Source organism: Coptis chinensis, chromosome 7 (genome assembly GCF_015680905.1).
Source record: "Coptis chinensis isolate HL-2020 chromosome 7, ASM1568090v1, whole genome shotgun sequence".
NCBI lineage: Eukaryota > Viridiplantae > Streptophyta > Magnoliopsida > Ranunculales > Ranunculaceae > Coptis > Coptis chinensis.
Genome location: NC_141462.1, coordinates 67,435,172 through 67,447,729, shown reverse-complemented (window position 1 = coordinate 67,447,729; position 12,558 = coordinate 67,435,172). Strand labels below are relative to the sequence as shown.

Here is a 12,558-nt window from a genome sequence, read left to right as displayed (position 1 = left end):
CACGTAGAAGAACCCTGTGTGAGGTTTTAGTCTAGGTTGTTAGACCTAAAATTATTTGTCTTGTGGATGTAATTGAGTTATTTTTCTCTATATTCACTACATATATAGGAGCCATTAGTTTGCCATAATTATTTAGATTGCAATAGTTAATTAATTTCCACTAATTTGAAGAATTAATTTATAACAAATCTACTTGATATATAAAAGAATTTTCAATTCAACTTATGTGGTATTTTATTTGGTATTGGTGAGGGTTAAGTTTCTAATAGTAACTTGAGAGATCTTGACATTGATGCACCAAGAGGGTGCTAAAAAGAAGTACAAAAACTTATCTTTATATCTCTAAATGAAACCCAATAAAGTATGCCCTAATGGCTAAGACCTATCATTTGATAAAAAAAAGAAAAATTAAAATTTTAAAGTTTTTCATCAAAAAGGTGACTCGCCTTTGCACAAGGGTGAATTGCTCTCAAAGAGAAAATTGACAGGCAGAAACATGAAATGGTGGATGGCTGGACCTGTGCAAAGAGTTAGTAATGATGACATTAGCAGGTGATGACATCACGAGGTGGGGGTCGAGTCATGAGATGCTGGGACTATTGAGCATGCGAGTCTTCAGATATAGCGAGTGTTTGGAGTCATCTACGAGTGTCATATGTTTGGGGCCGCATTATACTGAAGGAGTTGTTATATATGACTCTTGTGCACGTACATCGTCACATGATGACATGAGATGTCCCTTACATATCCCTATATAGAATTATCATACTCTGATAAAAAAGCTTTTCGTGTGGGAGGTTGAAATTTATTTTTTCAGCCGGATATAGGATTCTTAGAAACCAGACATGGATCAAGTGGATTTCGAGCGAATACCATTCCTGCCATAAACTGAAGCTCATAATGTGCGGTTCCAAGAGCTAGACTTATCTTGCACATTTCGTACAACCATATTATTGGCATTGGTGTAGAAAAGGCGAACTTCGGATTTATTATAAACATTTTTATCTCTTACGTAGCAAAAGGTTACATAGTTACGTTTCTTTTCCTCGGGTAGTACATCGAACAAAATTGTTACTAACGTAAGGTCGCCTATTACTCCTTGAATGGTCCATAAAATGTGCCTTTTTAGAACTGTTTCAACATTTTCAGTAGTCTCATATCTCAATTGGTTCGATAAATGATTGCAAATCTACTCAGGCTTGGCTCATTCAAAACATGTTGGAGCTTGATCACGTAACTTACTGAAGTTGTTAAGCATGAACAAACATAAGCTCATATTATTTTTGTCTTAGCTGAAGCTCAAGCATACAGTACGTATCAGCAGGCTGCAACTCAGCATGGCCTAAACAGATTAAAAAGCTGGTTTCACAAATGAGCTGAGACAAGCTTACTAATGTTACTATAGCTTGTCAATGTCAGGGCTTCAGTTTCTACTCAATTGATAAAAAAAAATATCAGTTTTCTATACGAGTTTGATGTTAAAACACAACTTGGTTTGTCCTCGTTGAATCAAATTTCTTCAGATTTTTTATGTAAAGTTTTTGTCAGGTTTCCAATTCTTATACGGAGTGGATGAAGGATTTGGTTGTTTATAAGTTGGTAAAAGGGTATGTGATGTGGATGCTGAGTTGTCATGGCATGGAATCCTAGCAATCCACGTGGAAGGTGCCAAGAGGACACCTGTAAGACAAATAACTACCATCAATAAATCTTACCTCAACTCATCTCCACCAATCATCATCTATCTCTCATGTGGCACTCCTGGCCCCCCACCAACACTAATTCCACCTCCACCACCTACTTATATATCTTGCTTCATCAATATTCATAACATAGTTTACTAATATATAGTTTGATCTCTAAACATTCATGTAGAAACCTTTTCAACTATAGTTATATTGTTCTCCATCAACATATATCCTATTTGGTACTTATCTATAGTAGTGCTAGGTGATAGATATATAGTGTTCATTTGAGTGTAATCAGGGTGTACGTAACATATTTAATCATGAGGGACTCTTCTGCTTCATATATTCATATGGTATGTTTCTAATAAACTCGATTACATGTCTGAACGTTTGATCTGTTAATTGTTTCTTCTTTAAATAGCTAATATAATTAAGCATATGCATAATGAGATAAAGCATGGATTTGTCAATACGATTTGAGTTTGACATTTGGTGATGATGCATGTGTATACAGGTGCAACACTTGATAGAGAAGTGTTTAATGTTCCATATGAATGAAGATGAGTGCATGGATGCTCTTTCTAAGCACGCTAATATAAAGCCAATCATAACTCGTACAGGTATGTAATCTAAGTCACTTCTTGCATCTTCCTCCTTACGAAAGCATACATGCACCTGTGAATATATCATATATGTACATAAAACCATGCAATAGTGTGGAAGGAGTTGGAGAAAGAGAACAAAGAGTTCTTTGAAGCGTACAAGAAGATCAACAGAGAGGATCAGATGTCAGAAGCTGAGACCACACAAAAGATTTTACAAATTCTATCAGAAAACTCCACCACTAACACCATCAACAGTTCTTCCAATATTCACCATGATGCATGACTGCAACTAGTACTATATAGTAATCTCTAGTCTCTACCTTGTACCATATCCCAAATAAGATCTCTCTATTCAAATAATACTTATTCAAGAGTAAAAATAATACATGATAAGTTGGTGGAGTATGTAATATATAATTAAATGCAAGGTGGATTGTTTTTTTTTTTTGATAAATATGCATCTTTTTTTTGATAAATATGCAAGGTGGATTGTTTCGTTATTAGAATCAGAAGATGGAAGAAGCTAACAAGGTGCAATATCAAGATGTTAGATGCTGTCATGCTTGTAACGCTTCAAATCTCAAACAATTATATACTTAAACTACATGACTTTTTTGGAAAATTTTGGTAGTCTCCTTTGTATTTTCAACATTTCATAAATATGATAACCTGTCATAACCTGAAAATTTAATAAGAATACATCCAAACCAAATATAAAACCTCATACCTCAGTCATAAATTCAACTACTAAAAGATATACTGATTCATAAAACCAGCCATTTAACCATCTTAACTAATGCCAGTTAAGTCAAGTAACCAATCCTCGAATAAGAATAAAATTATAAATATACAAAGATCCCATAAACCATATTACACGACTTATATAGTGCAATTAACATACATACATCTAAGTCCCATAACTATCAAAAGGTTTACGCCCTTAATAATAAGTACTTACTATAAAACTTTCTAAAAGAGATACAAAAGAGAAAGATACTAAAACGTCTTGACAAGTGCTAGATCACTTGAGTATCAAACTAATATTGGTTAAACAAACTAAACAGATAAAGATATCTCTAATATAGCAACCGGGTGGACACAAACACAACTAGAATTAATGACACTCATAGCGATAAATATCTAAGTTATAGTAAAACTTACTCTCAGTGCCATTCCTGCATCTGTCTATTCGTAACCAAATGACATACTATATACGTACAATATTAAACCTGAATCACTTAATATCAGTTCTTCCAAGCAAAATACGTGAGGACCAAATATTAAACATATCACACTAAGTACATACACTTTAACATATATAGTTATGAAATAAAACAACGATCAAACATCGGAAACAAAGAACTCTACGAGGTGGGTATCTCTACCTACGGAAGCGGTTGTGCCAGGTGGATGCCTACGTACCCTTTCAGGGATCAAGCCATACGTCGTTCTTCCAAAATATAGCACATCGACGTTATAACTCAACAAACCTACAGAACAAATCAATAGTTCGGTATTATATCTCAACAATTCAATATAATAACTCGAATATCGAAACTCAATAGATAAACCATCTTTCCATAAAAATGAATTACAACTCATATTGCACAGCACTAACAATAACATTTAGTGACCGAATACCAAATCATTTCGGTTAAGATATTATTGTTTAAAATGATGATATCTAGACCAAACACACCATTGAAACCAGCAATACAAACACCAAAACAACTAAATAAACATCCTAATTAAAGTAATTGTCCGAAAGGACAATAACGAAACACATCACCATTAACAATGGATCGATATACTTAAATTAATTATGCACTCAATACTAATACAAACTTAAAGTAAAATAATCAACAATCATTCCGAACATATATCTTTCTTGACATGTGAAACAGTAATGATAAATATATATAACCTTCTTCTCAAAGTCATTGGACAATCCCTCATTAGATTCGGGAAAAATAAAAGAAATATTTACTTGCTTTTGAGTTACCGAATAAGCTCCCTTAAGAAATCAGCTCCAAAGCTAAGATGCATCCTTCCAAACAAAGTTTATAGTTCTTAAAGATTTCCCTATAAGTTCCATACTATAATATAGTAAAACCCCCAATTATTTCCATTGAAATAGCTCCAAATCGACACCCCACAAATTAAAACCCTACTTTCTATTTCTTAGAAATAGTGATGATTAAGAGTTCTTCAATCACACAACTAGTCGAGAAATGGAGTAAATTCTTCCCCACAACTTGAATAGCCTTTTGGTCGTGAAAACACCTTAAATCATCTCTCATAGGATAAAGGCAAAATCAAGCAGATTACAAAAAAACTACCGAGTAAGAATACATTATGTAACGAAAGAAATAGCAGTTTTTTTTTTGCTAAAAGGTAATTGCATTAGATAGCAAAGAAAAAACAGTATACATTTTGTGAGGGCCCTGGGTAGACCACTCCAACATACATTTATGAAATTTTTAAGAAATAAATCTGAAATAAGTAGAGTGTTGATTCTTTACCCTATAAACAAAATTAGGTCTATTCTCCAACCATTGCTTCTGGCCTTTTGCTAGGGTCGCTCCTTTCTTTGTACACAAGTTTGCTTCAAAATTTGCCTCCCTCCATGTGCTTGTTAGAACTATATCTTCCTTCCCTTTAGTCCTTTCCCAATATGCTCTAACTTTCCAGTGCACTGAGTTAGTTTGGAATGCTTTAATTGCTGCCGTGGAGTTTGACTCCACCCATACTTTCGTGAACCCTATCTCAATTGCCTTAGTTATACCTTTAATAATAACTTTTTATTCAACCACATAGTTTGTATCTGAGCCTATTCCCCCAATATAAACTCCAACAACTTTGCCTATATGCTTCCTGAATAGTGTTCCCCAACCTGTTAGACCAGGGTTGCTCGAGCACAGCCATCCGCATTGATTTTTAAGTATTCAGGTGATGGAGCAGTCTAATAACACTCAAGAATCCTTGGTGCTTGTCTCAGTTTGTTCCTCAGTCCCAAGGCATGAAGTGCTTCCAATTCAAAAGGGGTGTTGTCCATGGTGCTACCAGAGAGCTCATGTGCTCTTAGAATAACCCTTTTGATATGTATTTTGACATGCCCCTTCTCAATCTTCCCACCATCATAAATAACTCGGTTTCTTGTCTTCCAAATATGTATAAGACAAGCAATGGCTGTGGTAGACCAAATGTGATGTCTTTTGTGAGTCCCACCTAAATATTTAATCTCCAAACAGCGTGTCTTGGGTAACCACTACAAGAAAAAAGGCATTATATCACTGTTAAAAGCAGTGACAAAAAGTCTTTTGTCACTATTTTTTTTCCAAAACCGTGACGGAGTGGGGGTCATTTTGTTTTCCCCAAAACCATCACAAATATTTGTTCTAGACTAGCCTATCTCTACCATAAAAAATGGTAACAAAAATCATATCATTTGTGACAGTTTGAAATGAATTGTTATGCATTCATTCTTTTGAACGGTCATAAAAAGTACCATTAGTTATGACAATTTGGATAAAACCGTGATATGTATATTTTTTTTATTAAAAAAATAAACGTGAATATATATGAACACGCACAAAATTGGGGACCTACAATAAACTACGCACCTGAATAAACTACATACCTGAATATGATCCATTAAATTTCAAGTAACACTCATATATATTGCTAATTTCATTGAAACAGTACATTCCAATCCCCTTTGATAACCAATATATATTTGTACTTAATCATAAAACATAATTAAATAAATAATACATTTCCAATCTAATTCATATAAATATAATCAGCCTAATCCAAATCCAAATCCAAATGAAAAAATAACCTAATCTCATCAAAGTCGATAAATATGAAAAAATAACCTAATCTCGTAAAAAAAAACTTGATCTCGTCACCCACATATATGTCTTCCGCCTTATAGTTCATCTTCGTCTTGAGGATAGTTCATAATATATTCTTGGATGAACATAACAAAATCCATTCGAACTTCATTTATCTCCTTGTCGGTGAAGGCCTTTTTATGGCTAAGATTTTTTTAGCTGGAATATAAGAAACAACCAGGTTAATATTTTGCAAAATAGAGAAAAAAAAAAAGTTAAAAACACAGTTGTTAAAGATACCAAGCATAAATTAAGTTGAAATGTGAGAGGTATTTTATTTACTTTCAAAGGCAAAGGAGAAGGATCGCTCATTATGTCTCGCATGAAGCGCATTGCATGAATACTACATTGTTTACCATCTGGTTGCCTAGGGCCTTGCAAAAATATGAAATTGATGCCTATCAACTACAAAACAATGCAAAACTACAAGTTGAGTCTAAAACTACATTGCAAATCCTTTTGGGCATAAATAGCATCATATGTAAATGCATATAAATAAGAAGTAAACCATTTCGATCTTTAAAATCATAGTTATAAAAGTTCCACCATAATGTCTTACCTCTTTCAGGGAAATGATAAATGGAAGAGACATCATTATGTTATTGTCACACCCTAAATTTCATAATGACTGAATACCAAAAGCACGTGGCATATACAATCATTACAAAACTCGGGACGTGAAACAGACCAACCAAGCAAAACCCAAACTATACAAAGATAGGAAAATCCTACAAATTTTTTGGCAGAGCTCCCTCTGTATTTTCAACATTTCATAAATTTTAATCATGTCATAACTTGAAAATCATAACAATATATATCTCATTGCTTAACCCAAATACTTAACCGCCTCGACGAATGCCAGAACAGTTAAATAACCCTTACTCCTCGAGACAATTTATTAATTTCCTTCCCTTGGAAGGCATTAGTTTCTCTAGCACGTCTAAAATCTACTAAAAACATTGTAAAATTTACATCATGATTGTTAGTTCCTCTATACAGTGTGAGGCGTCTTTTTATCAAAGTTAACCAACAAATAAAATAAATTTACCTTGTTCAAAATCGTTATATGATAATCCACACCTGTAAGAATGTTAGTATGTTTTCCTACATCGTTATATGATAATACCATCATGCAAAGCATATTTTAAACTAATAAACTAGCTAACATATATATTATTTCAAACTTAATTACATAGTCTAAAATCATTATAATATAACACACAAATATCCCTAGCCACAACCACGATAGTCACACAAATATCTAATCTTCCAAGATTAGAGCCTTACGTAGCTCTTAACCAAAAACATAATTGGCATACATAACCTTGCTCAAAATAATTATTATTCTCACTTTAGATAACGTTCATATTCAAAATATCATATATAAAGTTTCAGCCCTACTAATGCATAATAAACCTATAAGTCAGAATTGCTCAAAAACGGATTTTTACTATACTTTCGGGTCTCCAAAACTATCTTAAGATTCATGTCAGTTCTAAACAAAACCACCATCGAAATGTAGGCTACAAACACTATACAAAACACCCAAGAAAAGTTTAAGAAACTTTTTGCTCATTACTAGAAATATTTCCCAAAATAGGTTCTTGCACATAAAAAGAGAACACGGTAGGTTTTCTAGCCTCCTTACCAATACAATAACGTTTCCTACAGTCATCCAAATAATACACCACTTGATTATTTGAAAATTAGGATATATATACTTACTTTTTCATGTAGAACTTGAAGTCCCAATGCCAGCCTATCGAGGAGTAATTATAGCGCGAACTTGGTAAAAATCCTAATTTTCAGCAAACAAGAATTCTGACGGACTATCTTCGGGAATGCACAACTCTTTCTACAGTTATCCAAAAGCAATGAGGCTTTTTGCATTGTAAATATAACACACATAACTTACTTTCTTACGCTTTATAAAAATTCTCAATCCCATTCTAAATATGTGTAAAGTAGGCTCGAACATAATGCGCAAAAACTGATTTTTGTCGCACTGTTTTCTGCGACCAAACTTCTAAACACAAAATCTTTTTCCATAGGCCTCACGATGAGGCCAATTGGGCTGGAAAGTAGACACAAAGAACTTATTTTTTCATGTTTCGACAAGGGTTTGAATCACATCCTAACTATGTTAAAAGTTGGTTCCAAAACTGGGGCAGAACCTGATTTCTGACGGGTTAACTTATCGAACGAGTTACACCTAATGAACACCACCTTAACAACAAGGCAAACACACCAAAATTTCTATGAAGAATAGAATGAGGTGAAAGATCAACAGTATAGCCCAATTACTAAGCAAACTAGATAATGAGATTATCATTACCACATAAAAGAAAGTTCAATAGATGAGCGATAATCGATAATCGTTCACTCATCATCTCTAGCGAAGACTTCGAAACAACAATTAGCAAAGACATATAATTAAAATACAGATCCCATCTATATACGTATGGACCCAAACAATTAAATTAACTGTGAATATCAATTGGTTTTACTATTCCTCTCCACCTCTGTTATGATTTACTAACAAGTTATACAAAGTTTTTGTTTGGGTAAGAACTCACCCGAACACACTAATGATCTTGTTAGGGAGATTGTTGTAGAATTGTTGAAACTGTACCTTCAATCGTTCTCTGGAATCAAGTCTCTCAAATGAACGTAGTTCTTTGTTTGAAATGATTGTTGGGTATTTATAGAAAAATTAATATGTTACCCTTTCCTTAGTTGATGAGATATTTCCCTCTTTGTATGAAATCTTTCCAAAAGCTTTATATGTAAAAAATCCCTTGACATATCTCCGGACTTGCTATATATAACTTGGGTGCTATATTAGTGGGGAATGTCATTGCTCCAATAGAGGGCATGCCAGAATGCAACACTAGTAGGCAAGCGGGAATACCACAGTAGCGGGCAAGCAAGCACGCCTCACTAGTAGGCAAGCGGGAATGCCACAGTAGCGGGCAAGCAAGCACGCCTCATTAGTAGGCAAGCGGGAATGCCATAGTAGTGGGCAAGCAAGCATGCCTCATTAGTGAGTTGCTCTTATAGTAGTGCCCAATGATGGTCGTTCGTAGGGGCACGAGTACACTGGTACATACACCGCCCCCTCTTCGTCGGATAGAATTCGTTCCTTGTGGCGAAGAATAAAACATAATATTATTGATGATTTTTTTTGTTTGTGCGTGGAGAGAGGTGCTACAAATGCAAACTCCATTACTCGGTGATGCACGGAGTAAGGTGTGGCAAACGCAAACTCCGTGACTTTTTTGTGTGCGGAGAGAGGTGTTGAAAACGCAAACTCCACAATTTTTTTTTTTTTTTTTTTTGCATAGAGAGAGGTGTTGAAAACGGAAACTCCACAACTTTTTGGTGCATGGATAGAGGTGTTGAAAAATGCAAACTCCATGACTTTTTGGTGTGTGGAGAGAGGTGTTGAAAACGCAAACTCCATGACTTTTTGGTGCGTGGAGAGAGGTGTTGAAAACGCAAACTCCATGACTTGGTGATGCACAGAGTAAGGTGTTGCAAATGCAAACTCTATGACTTTTTGAAGCATGGAGAGAGGTGTTGAAAATGCAAACTCTACGACATTTTGGTGTTGCGCGGAGTAAGATATTACAAACACAAACTCTATGACTTTTTGGTGCATGGAGAGAGGTGTTGAAAATGCAAACTCCATGACTTTTTTAGTGCATGGAGAAAGGTGTTTTAAAACGCAAACTCTATGAATTTTTAGTGCATGGAGAGAGGTGGTGCAAACGCAAACTCCATGACTTTTGAATTTGCATATGATTTGTATAGTTTAGCCTTCATATCAACTACTTGTCATGAAAGGTCATTGATTTTTGTGTGACCAGCTAGTATGACATTGTAGCCCGTCATTGCTAAACTTTGATTCACAGTCTTTGAAAGTAAAAACTCGTCTAATTGCCCATTTTCAACTAGCTTCTATATCTTTCTCCTGAGGGATTTGCAATCTTCAGTTTCATGACAAAAATCATTATGGAAGTGACACCCAAGATTTTTGTCACGTCTAGACTTGGTGTTTTCGTAAAGGCATCGGAGGAAAAGTAAATACGTCCCTTAATCTTCTCATATATCGTTACATATTTGGTATTGAATGGAGTGAGCTTCATTTCTTCACAAACTGTGTTCACCTTTTGTAGTCGATTTTTGTTATTGACCTTCCACAACGCTTTATACATTTTGCCTTTACCATCGCTTGAATCTTTACTCAAAAAATCTTTATCTCTTGAGGCTTTTGTTCTAACATCTTTTTTCGGCGTTAATAAACCGATGTGTTCATGTAAACAAATTGGACTTTGATTGTGGGGGGTCCCAATTATGCTTAAACCGATCTGTGAATTGATTTGCTAATTCTTGGAATGACTTGATAGAACGAGGTAGGAGGCCAGAGAGCCAACGGAAAGCTTCTCCTTTTAATGTAGACATAAAAAGTTTGCATAAGAGGGGGTCATCTCCACGCCAGAGAATTAGTCTACTTTTAAACTCCATGACATGATCGTTCAGGTCACCTCTCGCGTCATCAAACTTTGGAAGATATGGTTGTTTGAACCCTTCATGATGTTTTGCATTTTGTATTGGCAGAGAAAATCGTCCAACAACATCTTTGTTTACGGCAAGGTCTTTCCATCGAGTTTCATCCATACTTGCATTGCTCATTATTTTCTTGATAATGTCTTTGATTTGTTGTTCTGTAAATGTTGCTCCCTCTACGGCTTCTTGACTTTTCGACTTGAGGAGTAACCGTTATGTTTGCCTCTCACGGTGGTAGCTGCCCCAATTGTTACTTACTTTTAGAGTTCGTTGGTTCTTTGGATTGCGATATCTGAGTCTATAATACGAATTATATTATTGAAGTTTGGAGTAGTTGATTCAATGCGGTCACATTCTAGGCTAGTCTTCAGTAAACATTCTGTATTCAAACCATCGTGTTTAACTTTGTTGCCCCCAAGTTTTGTGTTGTACATAAAGTATTGGTGAAACATGAACTTATTATAATACCAACTTCTCAATATGTCTCCAGTTTTCTTTAAGAATGATTTATTGACCATGTCTTTGTAGGGTTCTTTAATGTTTTACGTCAGATTATACAACTTCTTGACGTCGATTTCTTACAGTTGCCCCCAGTTCTGCATTTTGTATGCAAGATCCTTCCATTGAGTTTCCACCACACTCGCAATGCTCATTGTTTTCTTGATAATATTTGATTGATGGTCTGTGAATGTTGCTCCTGTGACATCTTGATTTTTAACTTGAGGAGTAACTTCGCTAAGCTGCATCTCACGGTGTGGTCGCCCCCAATTGTTGTTTAATTCTATATTTTATTGGTTTCTTGTACTGCGAGACCTATGCCGATAATACGGGATAAGCTATCGAATTAGGGAGTAGTTTCTTCAAAGTGGCCACATTCTAGGCTGATCTTCGTTAAACCTTCTGTATTAGTTTGCTGCATTAATATTCAAACCATGTCTTAGGTCATGTTGCAATTCGTGTCTGACGTCATGGCCTTGTCATCGACATGTCGCCTCTTATGTGTCCACCTTTTTTATCTTCTCTTGATATGATGCGATCAACGCGGGCGATGATCTTGGAATCTCATGGGAGGTATGATGACTACGACAACGTGTTTTGTTATTCTTCATGCCTTGTGTTATGACCCTTGCTACTCGCCTATCATCGTTGTTATTTTGAGATCTAGATCGCCTCCTCAAATGGGATGATAATGCCTTGACCTTGAGTGATTTGGATGATTTTAAAGATAGGTTCCAATAGATGAAATTTGCCATTATTATTATGTATTCGTTTCCCTTTATTCAGTTGCTTCTGCAAGTAGTTGTTGCATTCATTTTCTCTTATGAACATTTGCAGCATCATTTCTAACGTAATGTCTTTATCTCCTGTCTCTATATTTTCTGGATCTATTTCATTTGCATTTTTAGTATCTAGATCTTGAGGATGAGTTATTGGAGCCTGAGGTCCTGTACGTCTAGATCTGGGTTGTCGTGGCACTTGGAGATGTGAAGGTTGAGCTTGCAGATCTAGTGTGGCTAGTTAATCTATCGCGGCCTGATTAATCGAAACTTCAGGATTTGGTAAGTTATTTTCTTCTTCTTGTCGCTAGTGTTGCCCAGAAGTGTTGCTCATTAGTGCTGCCCACTTTTGGTGCCCAAAAGTGTTGCTCACTAGTGATGCCCAGAAGTGTTGCTCACTAGTGCTTCCCAGAAGTGTTGCTCACTAGTGCTACCCATTTTTGGTACCCAGAAGTGTTGCTCACTACTGTTGCCCATTTTTGGTGCCTACGAAAGGGTGTCGTCTTCCTATGTTCTTATTATT

The 12,558-nt window shown here is 35.4% G+C and overlaps 1 protein-coding gene across 1 annotated transcript; it reads left to right on the top strand.

The window, feature by feature from the left end:
* The first annotated feature begins 2,190 nt into the window (after positions 1-2,190).
* LOC147488487 (uncharacterized) lies at positions 2,191-2,698 on the top strand. The gene is made up of 2 exons (XM_086572314.1): positions 2,191-2,308; positions 2,404-2,698. The coding sequence occupies exons 1-2, from the start codon at positions 2,191-2,193 to the stop codon at positions 2,574-2,576; spliced, it is 291 nt and encodes a 96-aa protein (XP_086428440.1). The 3' UTR covers positions 2,577-2,698.
* Positions 2,699-12,558: the final 9,860 nt, after the last annotated feature.

What these genes read in the sequence shown, in the direction of transcription:
- LOC147488487 (XM_086572314.1), top strand. Translation starts at nt 2,191, where the DNA reads ATGTGTATACAGGTGCAACACTTGATAGAGAAGTGTTTAATGTTCCAT. An exon ending in GCCAATCATAACTCGTACAG is followed by an intron (nt 2,309 to 2,403) that starts GTATGTAATCTA and finishes ACCATGCAATAG; the next exon opens with TGTGGAAGGAGTTGGAGAAA.